Below are 19,886 nucleotides of genomic sequence, written 5' to 3' on the forward strand. Positions count from 1 at the left end.
TTTCATTTCAACCTATAAGTTTTAACATCATCAATAAACTAATTTGCGTATTACTCTGTTTCTCTTCTTAAGTGCAACTCTTTACTAACACAAATCTTCAACATCAAAATCTACCCGTACCATCTACACTACCATACCTATACCCATCCTACCTACCACCTACCACGTACCACTTAATCGCTGCCAAAGCAGACCTTACTTGCTAGTACACACCAGGCAGTCTGTTCATGTTGACGCCGTGAGCCGACAGCCCGATGCCCATGTAGCCATCCCGGCCCTTGGAGACGATCCGGACCTCGAAATAGTACAGACCGCAAGCCGCCGGTATCGGGTGGGTAGCGCGCACGCTCGCTGCGTCCTTGTGAGTTTTGCCATGTCCTGGAAATCAAAGTGGAACTATAACACATCTCATTACTATAATCGAACATGCTTTGCGACAAATTGGACCAGAACGTTCCAGAGAAGCTACTTCAACCCTTATTGAGGATAACCGATTCGACAGGTTCATTAATAACTCAGTGCCAGAAAGGGAAATTGCTTTTAAACTTCATCTAAAATAGATTCTAACAGTAACAGCTATTACTTCATCGAGAGTAAGTAGATCAAAACATTGACCGATAGGCAGTATTATGCCTCAAAGGCATTTCTCAAGTGCATTCATAATATTTAAGAATAATTGGAAAATATTTTTAAATCGCTTTGATTGCAACAGCATCGCATATTACGGTTACCAACTAAAAATTACGATCGATGCCAAAATAGTTAACTCAATTCAGCAGGCAACAATAATTGCTACTTAACCAATTTAAATTGCAATAAAGGAAACTGTAAGCCGCTTTCAATTAAGAGGCAATTGTTTATGATAGATGCAAAAAACCACCCATGAACAATGAGCTATTTTTATATTCATATAATAAAAAGTGAAATGCTAAAACGCTTTAAAGTGAACTTTAAAGTAACCGCAAACGAAAACTTTTTATTTAGTCTTAAAAAAAGATCACCTATACTATACTTAGTAATGCATGATACTTAAAATTCATACAAAAACTGTACTCAGCCGAGCAAAGCATCTAATAATAAAATTAAAAAAAGCGCAAAAGCGGAACGTTAAGGCAAATATTCACAATCCTACTCATACAGTCACCTATGAATAAAGAATATGGAATAAATGTACTGTTATTTTATAGAGTTTCAGCGATAACAACATTGTGGATATCCCGTTATAATGCTATATACGACGTCAGATCGTGCGGTAAATTTATCTGCGCGGTTTCCTTATTCCATTGTCTGAGATTATGATACGTTCCTGCTCATCTCAGAACAGTTCCTAAGTTTACAGCTCTCATTACGCAAATCCAGGATTCGAATATACTAGATGTAAACAAATTTTGAAGTCCGGCCAAGTACGAAGCCATTCTAGCAAGGTCGACAGTGTTAATGACCTTACACGAACATCGTAATCTAAAGGCAAGGTGGCTCCGTGAACTTTTGATTGGATCATATGCGCAGTGACATGTATGTACTTGGGTACTATGTCAAAATCTACCACGCGAATCTTTATTAGGAAGCGTCTCGAAATAAAGCGATCATTCACATGTGGGTGACACGAGTGCAACATTTCGACATTCACTTCAAAAACATATATCAACGTAGATCATAAATACCATTTATAATTTCCGCTCAAATCTCGTGGTAGTAAATTTTGAGTATAACATTTACTTTTCCCAAAGCAACATCTATTCCGCACGTGTTATGCCAAATAAAAATAGCCAATACTCGACTATAGATACTGAGACGGCAACTCGCGAGCGCGGTGAATACGTTACAATTCCAAATAAAAACAAACATAAACGTTGCTAATAACAATACAATAAAGCTCAAATTCAAGAAGAACGCGTGTTGATAAACATTATCAGCGTATCAAGGTCGGCCGTAGTAAAAACTGCGTAAAATGTTACCACGCAAATAACGATTGCTTGACAACTATACACAGCTGTTGTTTTGCTCACGAACTATGTGTTTTAAACGTGTTATACTAACACAGCTATTAATTAAACTATGGTTGAATTGTCGAGATAATTATAATCATTACGGCGCATAATCAGCCGAATAATAAACTTTATAGCATTGATTCCTAAAAGTTATTGGCAGATACAACTGACCTGGATGTACCTACATTCAAAATAATGCTTAAAATCGGTCCAATTAGGGGTGATTACGGTGCGAAACAAATCACGTCTGGTATCCTGCCTTCTCGAAGTATGAGTTATATCAACGGCACACGAGCACTGCGTCTCACGCGCAGGTTAACAACCCCGTGTTTACATTCGCAGCCGAGATAATGGAGATCGTGAAGATCAACTCTTGCGCTCACTGAGCCGTACGAAATGACGAAAATATGGTGCAGAATTGATTCCTTTAGACGTTTTCACTTCATCGTTAAATTCCAAAATTATCGATTATATTTGAACCTTTTAGATTATTCAGACAATTTATTAATAATATGCGCACTGGAAAATAAGATTTATGTGTAGTTTCTTTCCTACAGGGACAAGGAATATAATTTCTCTGGAGCAAACCGGAATCCCCGGCGTAGTGTGTCGGTTTACAATATCTACGCTATAGCCAATTGCATGTGAATTGGCAAACACTTCATTTTATTCAATTATGGTTCCCGGTTTACTTCAGGGAGATGCAATACACCCACATACACTATCCTTTAACCATAATACAATTACTCTGAATCTGGGATGGACAGAAAACGATATTATGTTCGTTGAACTTGTATTTATTATATTTGGAAAGTCCTGAACATCAAACTCATCAATAAATGTAACTTTTTACAAAAAATATAGACGCAACGGAAAAATTTCGCCAATGAGTATATAGACCAATCAAGTAGTTCATATAACTAGTTTACGAACTAGGTAAAAACTTTCGCTAAATACTTCCAACAAATGTGTTCACTTTTCCAAACATTGACATAATTGCACGCCTCATAAGCGAAGCGTTGAGGTGGGTACTACTGTCACTTCGCGCAAAACATCTGATTTTTCAAACTTAAAATGTCTTTATGTATCATACATTGCACTTGTAAGATAATACATACACACACATATTAAGAAAAAACACTATTTTTAACGTTCATGATATTTTTGATGTCATTTTTGTTATTTAAACTAGTTAAAAAACAGTTTAAAAAAGTTCTGTCTTGGACGTCCGTGTGTCTGTATGTGCGGATCCTTTTTCTTGTTAACACGATAGCGACCGAAATACTTTACTAATCGAGTCTTTTTTTTTCTCTTACGCTTGAGTATGCTCAGGAATAGAACCCTTTCATTTTTCAGGGTCTGATTCGATGTGGTTTAATTGTTATTAAATAAACAAAAATAATAATTAATAAATATTTATTAAAAAAAAATTATGAGGCGTGCACTTTTGGATTTTCCAAATTATTTTTATTATCTAGTAAATACCCTATTAAGTAGAATATCACAAATCATAATGATAAGAGGACAATACTTGTCGTATGATAATTAACTCACGCTTAACATAATATGTCCGACAATTGTCTTTATCACTGCGGCCCTTTTATCTTCCATTTCATCGTAAATTAATCTAATTGCAATTAGCATTTGCATGTTCCTTTATTCTTATTTAACTGATAGTTACTTATTATCATTGTCCTTCTCGGTGGTAAATGGTAAACCGTAAAACTATGTTATGACGATCGAAGAAGTCTAATAATTGAATATTATATCTACAAATGTTTGAGTTTGAGTCAAAGATCCTTCAAGCCCTTTGCTAAACATAGTTTTGGTTCCTGTGGTCAAAACTTTAACTAAACGACGTAATCGTTAATAAATTTAATCGGTGCTGTTATTGTTATTAATTATTATATTTAAAGTTTCCTAGAATAAGTTTACGATAATCCGCGATAATACAATGCCCTCGAAGGATCAATATTCGATAGTAATCAATAGTACGCTTGGTACATGCGTATTGAAATCACTTTAACAGGTTATTGAGATTGGGTCACCTGTGAAAATTTATGCTCTGCTAGTGTTATCCATAATTTGACTGTCCTTTACTAACTTGTCATCCAAATAGGTACCTAATACTGTATAATAATAGAGGCGAAAGAAGGAAGTTTTGAGTCCTATGAAGACAAAAAAATTTCAAAAAACACTTTTTGGACAGTTTTATTATAAGGATAGGTATGTTATCCTAGGTGATAGGTATAGTACGTTACTAAGGACACCTGTACACCATCAGGGCGGGTCTGATATTAAGATAAAGGCAAGTATTGATTGCCAACGCCAAGTGAATGCGTGGCACAAAATGCAACAGGAATATATTTACAGGCTTTACAGATCATAGATAAGCAAACCTATCTTTCATTGAAACATGTATACTGTACCAATTGCAAAACTTCTGTACTAATATTATAAAACTGAAGAGTGTGTGCATGCTTAAACGCGCTAATGAGCTGAGCAATGCGGATAAAACCGCAAAGCATACCTAGTACAATATCAAAAAACACTACATCACAAAAAGACAAAACTATTCATCTCGTAAAAAGTAAGAAGGATTATTTTCTTTTGGAACTGAAATTGCACGCCTCATAAGCGAAGCGTTGAGGTGGGTACTACTGTCACGTCGCGCAAAACATCTGATTTTTCAAACTTAAAATGTCTTTATGTATCATACATTGCACTTGTAAGATAATACATACACACACATATTAAGAAAAAACACTATTTTTTACGTTCATGATATTTTTGATGTCATTTTTGTTATTTAAACTAGTTAAAAAACAGTTTAAAAAAATTCTGTCTTGGACGTCCGTGTGTCTGTATGTGCGGATCCTTTTTCTTGTTAACACGATAGCGACCGAAATACTTTACTAATCGAGTCTTTTTTTTCTCTTACGCTTGAGTATGCTCAGGAATAGAACCCTTTCATTTTTCAGGGTCTGATTCGATGTGGTTTAATTGTTATTAAATAAACAAAAATAATAATTAATAAATATTTATTAAAAAAAAATTATGAGGCGTGCACTTTTGGATTTTCCAAATTATTTTATCTTTTTTCTATGCAATGATAAAGGCAGCAAATCTAATAAAATGCAATTCAATAGCTATTCACAGATTGACGACTATTGGTTAGGGAGCCAGGTGCAAATTTGGTTAACTATTTCCTCTCAAGAGATAATTCGTCAGACGCATGAGAGTATAGTATTATAAAGCCTCGTGGACGTCAGCTGGCGCTCGGTTGGGGGGGTGAGCGGTTGTAGCCTCCCACGCACACAGGAAAAAAAATACATTCATTCATTCATTTCCTCTCAGCTAAAAATTTGTCAAATTGTAGCTAACCCAATATCTCAACGAAAAAAAATAGTCAGCTGGTTACAACATGGTGTATTATACGTCAGCTGGTGTCTCGAACATGAAAGTTAAATTTAAAGAAAAATTTATTTTCCGTTATTTCCTCTCAAACAAAAATTTACCTGATGATAGCTTATATGTAACTGTGGATAAATATATATGTCAGCTGGCTGTATCTTGGTGGAAAAACCGTCAGCTGATACGGGAGGCTACAACCGCTCTTCCCCCCAACCGAGCTCCAGCTGACGTTCACGAGGCTTCATAATACTATACTTTGATGCATTTTACTAATTACCGCTTGAGAGGAACTTGGTCATAAAATCTGCTGCTGGCTCCCGGACCATAACATTTAGTTGCAATAAGTTCATGCTATAATGCGGTTGTGCAGTGCAGTAATTATACACAAAGCAAATGATCTTATGCAATGTATTATATTGCTTCAGGGTCGAATGTAACGAATACAGCATCATCTCATATGTTTGAATATGTAACTTCCGATTTATATAAGGTCTACACTTATTTATTTAAATCTGAAATTATTATCTTTAATTGAACACTAATGGAATCCAATCATGGCGTTTTATCGACTAAACAGGCAAGAGTCTGTAAATTTAATTGTAATGAATTATGAAATCATTAAATTGTTGCTCCTCGAGAGATCTTGTCTGCAGCTGTGTCTTGAGAATTTAATTATAATATCATCTACGTAACTATAAGTACCATAATCTTCATATTTGTAAAAGGGTCAACAAATCACATAGTCACTCCTACCCACATAAAATTTATCTAAATTGTATGTCTTTTATCTTAAACATGCATTAGTATTATGGCACCATACGTACAATCTTAATGCAACTGTAACACAACATCGAATTACACATGAAGTTTATCTAAATCGTCCTTATATTTCACATCATGTATTAGTATGAAATTAGCGTCTGCTCGATGCTCACCTGCCACCTGCAACCGTTACCATAGCAACCGAATCACCTTCGGCGGCCATTGATACACGCTTAGGGCCGGCGCCCACTGCCGGCACGGCGTGGCATGGCAGGGCAGAGGATTTTATTACTAATGAAGTTATTTTGAATCTTATTTCAATCAGTTTAGAATTCAAGTTACTTTATTTCGATGCCACGATGCCGCGACGTATCGCAGGATGCTGCAGCATGACGCGGCACGCCGCAGGATGCGGCGGCATGACGTGTCTTGCTTTGGAGTCGAGGAATTATGATTGCTAGCTAGTTGAAATAAGGTTGAAACTTATGCAGCATTAGTGGGGCTTTTAGCAGGATGCCACGGCATGCCGCGGGATGCCATTGCACGCCGCGGGATGCTCTGCCGTGCCATGCCGTGCCGTGCCGGCAGTGGGCGCCGGCCCTTACATTTACAGAACGGCTTTTACGACGTCGTTTCAACAAAATGTTAAACTGCAAATACCTTTGACTCGAAAACTGCACCCAATTAGGTCGTGTTTAAATTGACCATTCATTAACACTTTAGAGTATTCATAAAATTCAATGCAATTTTGTTCGAATAAAGTTTGAATGCTGTAGCTTGTATGTCAAGTTTAAATACTTTAATTGAAAACGAAAGTTATAAAGAAAGACCAGATTTTTTCCTCATTAAATATGCTACTTTACCAAATTCGCTCCAAATATAAAAACGTACATTTCTGCCATAGCACCGATCAATTTTGAAGTACTATGACGATTATATAAAATACTAAATCTAAACGATAACCGCCAATCGTCAAGGGAGTAGCTAGATAGCTAGCTCGTAATAATTTACCGCATCTGCACCGCATCGTTATTAATCTCTTTATTTGCTGCAACGAACAGTAACACTGACTCACTGTTGCAGACTAAATCCGTGGTTTATTTGCCGGCTGTTTTAAAAGATGGAAAACAGATCACTTCTTTACTAAATTCATAAATATCAAACCAAGATTTCTTAAACCAGTATTATTACCAGTGTGGAAGAGTGACAGCGCTATAGGTTGTCTAGCATCATCACTTTCTCACACAGGAAACATTACTGCTATAAGACATCATGATAGTCCCCCTGAGCAAGAAAATGAATCTTGATACTGTACACATTCTTGAGTGCCTCATTTACAGTCTCTGGGTAATGAGGAAAGTTGACGTGAATTTGAAATCAATTGAACATTTCCAATAAAGCCGGTGACTTGTGAAAGACGACTCAAAGTCGAGGTCGCTGCTCGCAATGTCGTACGTTAAGCTCGGAATAGACACTTAGGAATATATAATATTCTTGCACACTTCTTGCAAGAATAATCCGTATTACATGCCAATAATTATCGAATTTTTTCTAATCTTCTTAAATATATTTTTAAGGCAACATTTTTGCAGATGTTTACATAGGTATCAAATGCTTAGCCAATTCCTCTGTAATTTCGAAAGAATTGCACTACACAGAAATATACCAATAAGTTTTAAATAAGAACCGAATAGCACTTGTTCTTTAGGTTCTCCTGTTCATAAAGTAAAAAGTCAATTTAAAAAAAAATGTTCCCGGGCACAGGGCATACAGATTACTTGAATAGATGTTATCGATATATTCTTAGCCATAGACTACGTTAATCGGCCGCACTGCGGGACATTACCCAACACGTCAATTCGCTATTATTATCTTACTACAACGCCCTAACAATAAAAGAAATTCCGCTAAAGGACAAACGGTTAATCCGACCTTGAAAGCAATTCTAGAAAATGTAACGGCCTCTAAATATATTCTCAGCTATCAGACTGAAAAGAAAAATACCCACTCCAGTAATTCAAACAGAAATGAATCGTAAAACCCGAAACATAAGTCATTTGAATCAGACAATGAACTTAATTAACATGAAAACGTTTCGAGCATTGAAAAAGCAATTTAGATTCAAAAGTTGAGCGAGTGAATCCCTAGATTACAATTTCCAAACTCCGACGTTGAGTTCATGTTAGCGGGAATTTAAGTATATATGTTTTTAAGTACTCTTTGTTTGTTTGTAACAAATTTCTTCGTTCACATGTCATACACGATCTTTATCTCTTTCGACGTCAAAATTACTTACATAAATATTTACAAGTTAACACAATAAATAAAATATAGCTACATTATGTTAGTGAATCTAAGAGTAATGTTAGCACAATTTACCAGTGTCATAAACTGGGTTCAGACAACACAAGTTAAATGAGGAAACAAGGTACTGAAGCAATACATAACAGATATAGCAGATAAAAGGAGAATCTAATGTGAAAGGTACATAACACACATATTCATAAATGCTAACAAACAGAGCACTTTTCAAATATATTTCAATAGATCACGTAAAATAGAAATCTCATTATCTCACAATAAAGCAATCTTGTTGAAGCTCAAGATTGAATACACGATTGCTATAGGTACTATTATTACTTTGTAAGAAAAAACAGTTTTATTTACCACAAATAAGGTTTGATATAAACTATTGAAGTCACATTTACTTTACAAACTAAGAAGGATTAGACTGAAGACTATTCTCTCAAGTCCTATGGCTATGGACAGTATTGAAAATATACTTGGTACATACTTAAGCCAATGCTTCATGCAAGCTAATCCTGTTTTGCCCTGTTTGTTAACAAGATCAGTTATATGATATACACGTACGATGCATCCAGAGACGTAAGTGGAGATAGGGCAGGTGGGGTCTTCGTCCTGGACCCTGCGTCCCACCTTATGAAAGAGAAAACCACGTCCATTAAACAGTTCACAAGGGCCCCTTACACCACTTACGCGTCTGGCTGCTCGATGGTAGTCCCAATTATCCAATCCAGCCGGTCATCTATGCCCATACGAAGCCGATTTTATAGTTATGCCACATGGTGAAGAAGCATATTACAAAAGCTCAAGCTGGCACAACTGTAAAACCAACTCCATTTTCTTTACGATAAACGCGTTGTTCCATTGAAGTTAAGCTAATTGAACGGATTTGAATTGCAAATTACTTTACACTACGTTTCGAATGTAAGATGGCCTTCAAAACAATAACAAGCGTAAAATAATCAGCATTTAAATCCGCCAAAATAACTTCTCCCAATGTTCACTTCAGATCAAATTCACGCAAAGCAAAGATAGCGATATTTTTGTATGTTATTGCAAACCATGCATTTATCCGGCTACCCGCAGACGAGCAATAAGAGCATAGTGGTGCTATGGAGCCTATTACATCATTTATCGAATATTTTACATCTATTTCTACTTATACTAAACATTGCATTATAAACATTACAACTGCATTGTTATAATAATTATGAACAGCACATTAAAGCGTAAAGGTCTCTCCCATTAAAAATTGTAATATCGTAACACATCCGACGATTACAATCATAATAACCGTTATGAACGTTACGCGCCAGAAATATTTGAATCAAAATAAAAATCTTGTTTATAATATTCTTATCAAACATTCTAAAAAAAAAGCATCTTCATGTAATAATCTATCGTACTTGTAGTTATCTTCTCAGTAATAGAATCAGGTTCAGATAGAAAGGCGTGTTTTTGTGCCTCGCACCGCGTTGTTCCGCCGTGTAGAGGTTGTTCTATTACTTTATTCGATTCTCATCGTGATTCGTGATAATGAAAGTCTTAGATGAAATGAAGTCGGCATTCTGTTGTGATATAAATATTAAATACACTTTGTAGTGCATTATCTTTAACTTGTCTGAAGTCGGTTAATTATTTTAAAAAAGAAGACTCGATTTTAATGAACCTAACACAGGCAGACATAGCAAGTGTATCAAGGATACACTTTCATAAGCCACTTCAAATCGTACAATATAATTTAACCATCGGAATTTTCAATATAACCAACTGATCTGATCCCGCAATTTTTCATTAAAATGCCTATTGCCTCTTTAACATCACCATTCCGACGAACTTTCGACAGCTTATTAATCACCTCTGAACCAAATGCGTTACCAGTAACCAGACCTTAAATAATTGGACAGCAATTCAATAATTGTACAATTGACATAACACAGTGTTTGCGAAATGAACTTGACCCGGTATCGGTTGGCGCGACCCACATCTATTCGGCGATAGCATGACAACCACGCACTGTGCGATCTTTGGACCTAAAACTATCGTTTACATAATGCCCCACGTAAAGAAGGTATGATAATAAAATCAATGTTACGCGGAAAACATAGGACCATAGCTTCGTCGGATAGAACGGGGAAAAGTGGTCTACGTAGAGCCTATGTAACTAACAAATGTCTATTCATATTTAATTAAAGGTCCTTCTTTAGATGCATGAGTTGACGTCTGTCAGCCAAACAACCCTGAATAAAAAAAAATCTTATTTTGGGTTTAAAAAAATTGCAGAAATTACACCTAGGTTTCTGATGAATCCTGTTCCAAAATTCTGTATAAGCAATTTTGAATACCCATTTTCTGAGATTCCATGAATCGTAAATGATGTATTTCCATCTTCTATCCCTACCTTTGCAAAGGGCAAATTACTTTTGTAGAAATCTAACAGAACTTCAAGAGATAAAGATATTTCACGCGAACCCAGAAATAGTGAGTTTGCGAATTGAAATTCTCCTTGACCTATTCCGATTATTCGTGTTATTTTATGTTTATCTATCAACAATTCCGAAGGCTCCTTTTATGATACAGAAAAGAAATTCCCTTCTTATTAGGGTAATTTGCAATTTGCACCCTTTTTAGGGGAATATTTTTTTCTGGATATTTAAATTGATAAAGGACCATTAGGAGCTAACACTAAAGTGAAAAAAGATCAGTATCTACATCTCAATCGAGTCGTAAGTGGCTCTGTCACTTTCACATTGCTGTAAGCCATAATCTGTTTATTGCACAACGCGCATACACCGTTAGAAAACACTTCTGTATGTTCTCGATCAGGCAATATTATCTAATTTAAAAAAAATAGTTCATTTTTTGATTTCTTCAATAATATTATTAATACGTAATGTACGAACGTATTTCTTCACGTATAGAGTAAGAGGATTGAAAAAAAAATAAGAAAAGTGAATGTTACTAGTTATTAAATACGTGATACGCCGCATCATATTCAGGCGCTTAAATGAAAATATATATATTGTTTCAATTAATTATTACGAAATTTTCTATTAAAATAGTACTAAAAGTTAATTTGTTATCATCCATCATAGTCAGTACAAAGAACGCGTTTAATGTTTATATTAATCGTAATGGATAATTAGGCTTAATTATATTGTTAATTTTCACTCAATGTAACATTAAATTAATTCCTCGCGTATACGATTACACTAAATACATGTAAAAGCGGTTAGCAACTGTAATTACAAACAATACATCTTCAAACGAAACAAAGAAAATTGTTGCGCAGCAACAGAAAAATCCTAATGTCAAATGTAACAAAGTGAGTAAAATTGTCATTGTTTAAGCCGAGTGGGTCCCCATTCAAAAGTGAGCCCTCTCATGTAAAAAACAGAGTTCATTTTTCCACGGTTAGCGTATAATTCATACGCTTCGGTAGCAAGGCTAATAGATGCATAAGCTGCAGTGGAATCTGAGCTTTAGTGCTGGTTGGGAAGAGTCAATTCCGATTGCAGATCAAAAGCTGCGAGGGTGGGGATCGCACGTGGCGACCCAACGCAAGCGAGCTTGACCTAGTTAGTAGATGCACCATTTCGGCCCTTTGTCGAAAGCCCTTCGCTACCGATTGTTCAATGCTCGGGCCCGATCTTTCCCCTCCTGCCCACTCTGCTCAAGCAGAAACATATTTCCTTCTCAGATTCGACGTATGGAGAATTTTATGCTACGTAATTTCGGTCAACATTGGACAGTTCTTCATTCTTGAACTGAGCATAACTGCATTCAAGATAGATATTAAATTTTATTATATCAAAATGTAAATGAAGTGATTAGTTATAATTTGCCTGAATTGAGGGAAATGTGCAAGTTGCTACCTATAGCTCTGGCCAAAAATCAACAAAATAATAATATCAATGTCATACAAAATGAATTGAACAGAAGTATATAAGAAACACATTCGGTAACTGAATTACCTAACGCAGCAGATGTTACAGAAAATGAATATTAAGAGTTCTATTAAATAGTGGTTGGCACTTTGCCTTAACCACTACTTCAGCTTACCGACATAATTATCGTGCTCTCAACATTTTCAAAAACAAACCAACTGAAATAAGGACATCTAAATGGGACGCTCAGTTCATACGAAAACAACTACTCCATTGAAATTATATGTATACAGAGATATTTTTGAATTCCTATTCATTTTAAATTCTTGTAGAACAATGTTGCAATATGTAGAAACAATCGTCACCTATTGCAGAAATGAGAAGCAAGATTTCAACCCATTTAATTAAGGAATCACTTATAATAAGATGTCTGGCTCGAGCGTCTACCAAGGAGTCTATTTGAGGCGCAGTAAGGAAATCTTTCTGTACATGTCTGAGTTGCTGCGGAGTTAATTTTGCACTCGTTGGTACGTGCTCACAACTCACAAGTCTTGCATCCTTCTTTCCCCACTAATATATCATCGCGTCTCACTTGTACCATAACCGCTGAAATTTCCTCTAAACTTAAATCTCGGGGGAAATTTAAAAATGCAAAACTGCAAAACATGCTAAACAGATGCAAGACATGACACAAATACCTTGTGTATTCTATTTACGGTCAAGGGATTGTGCACGCCTACCATATTCATGAAATATAGCATCAAAACGCAGTAAAATTCGTATATAACGTCAATATTTGTTTAAAAATATCCAGTAAAATAGTAAACGAAAATAGTAAAAAACACTTCTACTGTATTATTTATAAGGAAACAATTGAATTAGAAATTAGTTAATTCTTTGACCTAATTTTTAACATAATTAGTGAAATAGAAGCCAATAACCAAGAAAACTTGGATAGAGTTAGACAATATGTATGTTGTTAGAAACAGGTCTAACTTTCAAACAAACACAATCGAGAAAAATTGAAGATATTAAAACACCAGTCGACAGCAACATAATTTAAACATACTCGTATCACGGTTCATCAACTTGTAACAAAGACAAAGGAAGCCAGAGTACATTTAGCAAGCAATCTCCCTATTGCCTTTGATGCAAGATCTTAAGATTAGCCCTGTGATCTGTCATGCATTCAACGTACGAAGTGATTCACTTTTCAACAAATCTAGGGAACACGACGATGCATATAATCCAGCTTTCAAAGACGCTTTACAGATTACATTGATTTATATAATGGATATTATGAATAAGGCAATGTAATGAAAAAGTTTGAGACGATGTAATAAAAGTTTCACTTTAAAACGTACATTTTGCTTTGTCTTTGTTTGTGTGGCTTTGTAGTTTCACTTTGTCTTCACCATAAATCAAATAAAGTACGACAAATACTTAATTCAGACACGTTATAACTTCGTAATATTAGCTAGTCTAAAGATTGGCCTTCTATATTTCGCCACCAGTTTATCCATTGAACAAATTCTAAATAAAAAGGTCCTGATTATCCATACGCATATTTTACCCTAATAGACACATATAGATTTACGAGGGGTAATTTTCAGTAAGCACGCGCACCACGACCTCATTACACCCTCGACCTTTCAATCCCTCAGGGTGAAATATAAGCAAAACTTTAACGACACTGAACCCATCAAGTTTATTCGCCTATTAATATAAGAATACTGAATTAAAAAGCTCTTCTTTCGTCTTCCATACTGATTTAATTTTCCTGATCTTTTTCACTTTTTTGTTGCAAATTATAAAATTTCCTGGTTTGTGATAATGAAAATATAGATTCGGAACGTAGTATCGTCCCCTATCTTTAATGAAATCTCAATTTCTATAATAATAGAAATCCTTAAACAGTTAAATTAAATTAATTTAGAGGTAAGTAATGATATTATAGCGAATGGACGTATAAATTTCACTTTCATGATTTATTTATTCGGTTCATAAAAAAAATATTTTTTTTTGAAAACCCATGACAAACCGCATTGGCTACTAAATTCCATACAATTTTTTGATATTTTCACTTCGGGATCTAGTAACAAGGTTAAGGTATCTTAGTTTCATCATATTATTTTCTGGCACAATATAGTTATTAATGGCAATCATTTAAAAACCGCCGCCGATTATTTCAAATAACTCTGATCCGTCCGATTCTTTGTTTTCAAAGCAAGACGCGGAAATAATCAATTCTAAGCATAATCAAGTAACTCGTGGTACGCATATCAATACGAGTTTTAGAAACCTAACACTGTTCGACAAGATATATCGATACTTTGAACACAAGAGTCTTGACTATACTTTGCGAATACGTTATCATTTTGTTGGTAAATTTCTAAAACAAAAGTATGCAAGCTTGTTAAAAGCCTTGAAGAACTCCTCACTTATTATTTCTCTTTTAACCAACTTTAGGTCGTCGTAATCCTGTCCCTTTTAGTGTTTTTCTTGTAGTCGATTTCATCAACTCAAAAGACAAAAGTCTACCTTAAAATTGACAACAAATTAGTTATTTTAAAAACTGGATAACGTAAATCACCTATCGATGCCACATAGCCATACGACCCTAAAATTAAAGATAATTAAATACTCCTGCAAGATATAAGCCAACAGTAAATAGCACACAATATATATAAAGAGCTACAAACGCAATAGGAGCTAATAAACGACATAGACAAAGAAAACCAAATGTTTTTGATCGATTCGCAGGTCATTATGGGGCGTCGATTATGAATATAACATCAACTGCATCGGCACTGCAACTGGCAACGGATATAAATAGCCTTTTGGAAGGCTTTGTTAAACAGACTGAAACAAATCACTGTGTACTATGTTACGTGTCGCGGAGCGTGTTTGTTTAGTATCGTATTAGTATTTTATTCTAGGAGATACGTACAGATATGCTTTATTCAATAAGAAAACTATAAGACCGGCATAGTAAGACTAGCGCAACGGTATTTTTGACTTGCTCAAAATTATGTTTGTTGGTGAAAGTTGAGTTAATTAATAACCACCTCTTCACATTACGACTTTGGGTACATATAATACATACGTTTAAATTTAATTCAGGTTTACGTATCCTTGTCTCTAGGAAAATAGAGAAAGAAATTTATTTAGAGTGTACTTCGAGCACAGATGGCTTGACAAAAAGAAAAGTATGATTTACAAAGTGCAACAAGACTGGAGAGCGTACAGAGCTTTTATTCTTATTCTAAAAGCCCTCATTTACGACCCTTGAAATTCTGTTCGTGAATGAAATTACATTTCTATCTGGTACCGTGTTACATTGTACTTTTATTTTAAGACCCTTGGTGCCCCTGTCTGGAGTCTAGACCGAAGTCTAGACGAATTTAGGCAAAGTTCATTGGTTTGCGCGCGGACCTGGTCGGTCAACAACCGCGACCTGCGAATTGTAATTGAAACATACCTCACTATACCGAAATTGAATGGTGTCTAAATGACGTCATTAGTATTTTAAAAAAAACAATATAATATTTGTTATGTTTAAATATTATTAAAAACGCATTAATATTATAATACTTAACCATAAAAATTAATAAATAAAAAATATTGAAAATTAATTCTTTTGTTATTTGCAAGGAAAAAGAAACAATCAAATGGGTCACCTGATGTTAAGTATATGCGTAATTATCACTTATTAAGCAACCAGTTTTTATATGATTAGTTGCTATTTTGTAGACATTCATAAATATTTCATTAGTAATATTAAGCAATTCTGTGAACAATTTAAACTAACTAGCCGTGCCCTGCGGTTTTACCCGCATTGCTCTGCTCCTATTGGTATTAGCGTGATGATAAATGGACCATCTAATAGTGTAAGCATTGAAATTGGGCCTATGGTTCCGACTTCCGGAGATTACAATGTTCAAGCAAACAAACAAACTCTTCAGCTTTATAATATTATTAGAAGATTGACATTATCCTCGATTAAAAAATTAAGTGTGTTGTTAAAGATACAATTAAAGCTTTTGCACTTAATGAATGTAAAATAATTTTCTTTTAAAACTTTTCTATAAATCTTAGTTTGTGATGTTGCACAAACACATCATCTAATTTGGATGTGACTTTCACATGCAGGTAGCGTTAACAATAAGATATTGGCTTCTTCTATTATATATTTATATCCTATGGGCATTGATATGAATACTCCTGAATTAAACAAGTTTTTTATAAATGTTTTATGTTTTAACCCATTGACCACCGAGCGGCCCGATCGGGCTGAGACACAATAGATTTTCTATTGTGTCTGTGATCCGAGGACTGACGGATTAACTGGTTTTTTTTTTTTAACATTGCAAACGCACATGATGTATGCATGTAAAGGAATTGGATAAAATATCATTTTTCTTTGTAATCATATTCATTTTATCACTGTTTGTGAATAAAACAAATAGTTCAATGCTATTCATACAATTTGATCTATAATAAATAATACAATACAATACAAAAAAATACAATACAATAATAAATGTCTCAAACATTTTTATTGTGACAAAAAAACAAGATATGTATTAATGAAATTAAAAAGCACACATCTACATCTTAATAACAAGCTTGCTGATAAGAAATAGTTTTTAAAATAAGCAAAACAACAGTCATTTTTATATGAATAAAGATTAGCCACCATTATTATTGAATCATATTTATCAATAACTAGCGGTCTGCCTCTGCTTCGCCCATTTAACATGTTTACTCGTACTTCAAGAAATATTATTAATAAAGAATCAACAAAATCAATTCAATTCAACTGTTCTCGAGTTTTGTGCTTACCAACACATTTAGCTATTTGTTTTATTATTTAAGATGATAATCATGTTTCAATAACAAATAAACATTTTTAATGCTAATGTGTCTTCTGTTATTTAAAACAATATAAATGTATTTGAGATCCATTAAAGCGCGTCACACACGGTGAAGATACTATAATATTTTATCTTAAGATACTGTTATATTTTATATTACAGTATCTTAACGCATCCGGTATCAGCATTCGGACCATCATTTTTCTTTTTGTCATTGCGTACTAAGACTCCTGAAGAACCGCCATCCTGTTACAAATGACCCACAAAATTTCCGTCATATTATAGTATCTTCACCGTGTGTGACGCGCTTAACAGACTTTTCCTCTGTAAATGAATATACAATGTGCCAATTTGAAAGCCCTTTGGATAAATAAATGTCAATATAAAAATTGTATTGAATAAACGTCAATACATCATTTTGATTTTTGATATGCCTTGACCCTTGTAGTCGCTTTTTAAGACAAAACCTGTGTTCAAACCTTTTAAAATGACAGGATTGGGATGCCTACCCCTAAAGAGATGAAGATACCTTCCATTTTACTATCACACAACAAAAATGAAATGAAAATACAAATGTCCAATAGGTTGTTGGCTAAAGCATCAAGGAAATATCACTTTATTGGTACAGTGGTTAGTGAACAACAAAACAACCAAGAATTCAGGTTTGGTTCCTAAAGAATTGTTTAAAATATGAAATCATCTATGGGTCCATGAAGAAAATCTATTTATTAATCAGATAAAATCATCAATGTAAATCTCAACCATAATGTGCTGCACTTGTTGTGAAGGTCTGATTTTCAGTATTCCCTTGTTGGAGTGCCAGTCAATAGATATATAATATAGATATTATATTTTTTTAGGTGTACTTAAATATATCAAATAATATATATATTAAGTTATATATTAAGTTTTGTTAAATAATATCATTAACTACCAATTTCAACTGCAAGGCCAGGAAAAATCAATACTTGATAAGACTATAGAAATGGGCATATGTGCAAATTCACTTACGGAAAATAAATTAATTTCCAATAAAACTATTACACAACAAAGAAAAGTATCACTGATTTTGTTGTATTGAATAAAACTAGTGTAATAATCCAAACATATTGTATTAAGTAATATAACAGTTATTTTTTATTATTTAATAAAACTAAATGTAATATATACGATATAATTTAGATTGGAACATGCTGTACAATTAGTAATGACGCGATTAGTTTTATAAATGACGCGAAATATAGAACGAAAATAATTCTTGAATATAAGATTATACGAATTAGGAGAGACCTTATTTAACCGTACAATTTATTTATTTAAATACTCAGATGACAGAAACTAAGCTTTTCATACGAAGGAGTCTACAAATAACAAACGCATTAACATTTTATCGTGTGTTGATACAAAATATACGATCAGCTGATTTCTTTGTTTGACTGACGGGACAAATTCAAGCCTAACATTACGTTAGTAATGCTGACACGTCATTTAATTTAATACCTGTAAGCCTACGCAAATATTATTCTAGTATATGGACAATACCGAGTGCATTAATAAAGAGATTCGCAAATAACTATTCCATAAACAAACCTTGAAAGTTCTTACCTTTGTAGTGCACTCTAAGATTATTTTGCGATAGCCCGATGTAGCTGAATTTGTCTTTTGTGCTCCATGATCTTGGCAGAGGAGTTTCATCTTCATTCACATTTGGATAAAGCAATTTTAAACGATCTACTGAGTCACTTTGCACTTGATTTTGGGAATCCATCGTCCCTCGTCCACTACCCATCGCAGCCATTTCTGATTTCCGTACTTCTTGCCTGTCAATGACGTCACATCCAATTGTATTGTGGTTTCTCAATGTTGGTAAGACACCATAGAGAAGTCTGAAATATAATGTTGCCAAATATAAATTATATTTTATTATGCCAGTTCCAAACGATACCGAACTCCGTGGATATATTAATTCGTGGATTCTAATACATGGTTATTCACACAGGTTATTCATCTATGCATATCGTTTAAACGCACACTGTACTTCCAAGAAGTGACATAAATGTAAAAAATTATAATATTTATCCATTCTCTATTTAGTTTTTTCATAAACCTTATCTAAGAAAATAACCCGTATCATTAATCAGTTATCACTGATTATACATTACACTGAAAGCTTGTTTTAGATAATCACTTTAGAAACTATCTAGAGAATCTTTTACAGAATAAAGTATTAGAAAAAGATTCTCCTAATTATTTTAAATATGTTGCTGAATAATCCAAAATATCTAAGAGAAATTGAGGAGAATGTTGCTCAAAAATTAAAACACGTTAAACGCAATAAGAGCGAACTACTTGAAAAACGCCAAAAGAATTTCGACGAAATTCTTAAAGTGAGTTAGCAAGGAGAAGCATAATACGAATGCCTGTTTTCTTATTTACCCACTTAATTAATTGTTTTAACGGTTATTTTTCAGATATATCGAGAGGGTTTTCAAAATTTAATTCGGAGTTCCATAACTTATTCTGCTATATTGCAAGATATTAAAAGTGCGTATGAAAATTCTCTGCATATAAGAGATGAGCGCATATCTCAATTTATAGCACAAGACGTAAGTTCGTAATATAATACAATTCAGAATTATTATATTTAAATA

At 34.1% G+C, this 19,886-nt stretch overlaps 1 protein-coding gene across 1 annotated transcript in view; it reads right to left on the reverse strand.

Annotated features, from left to right (window-relative positions):
* RanBPM (Ran-binding protein M) overlaps positions 1–19,074 on the reverse strand; it is a 31,312-nt gene extending 12,238 nt beyond the window's left edge. Inside the window, exons 1-3 of the mRNA XM_090110959.1 lie at positions 18,841–19,074; positions 9,039–9,104; positions 214–378 (exon numbers count right to left, since the gene is read on the reverse strand). Of these exons, the coding sequence (XP_089967085.1) occupies positions 214–378; positions 9,039–9,104; positions 18,841–19,033 (424 nt within the window). The 5' untranslated portion in view covers positions 19,034–19,074. The remainder of the gene's footprint in view (positions 1–213; positions 379–9,038; positions 9,105–18,840) is intronic.
* Between the last annotated feature and the right edge of the window lie 812 nt (positions 19,075–19,886).

This window comes from Colias eurytheme, chromosome 16, assembly GCF_061535395.1.
Source record: "Colias eurytheme isolate Ceu_HAF_F1 chromosome 16, ilColEury1 Martin Lab GWU primary, whole genome shotgun sequence".
NCBI lineage: Eukaryota > Metazoa > Arthropoda > Insecta > Lepidoptera > Pieridae > Colias > Colias eurytheme.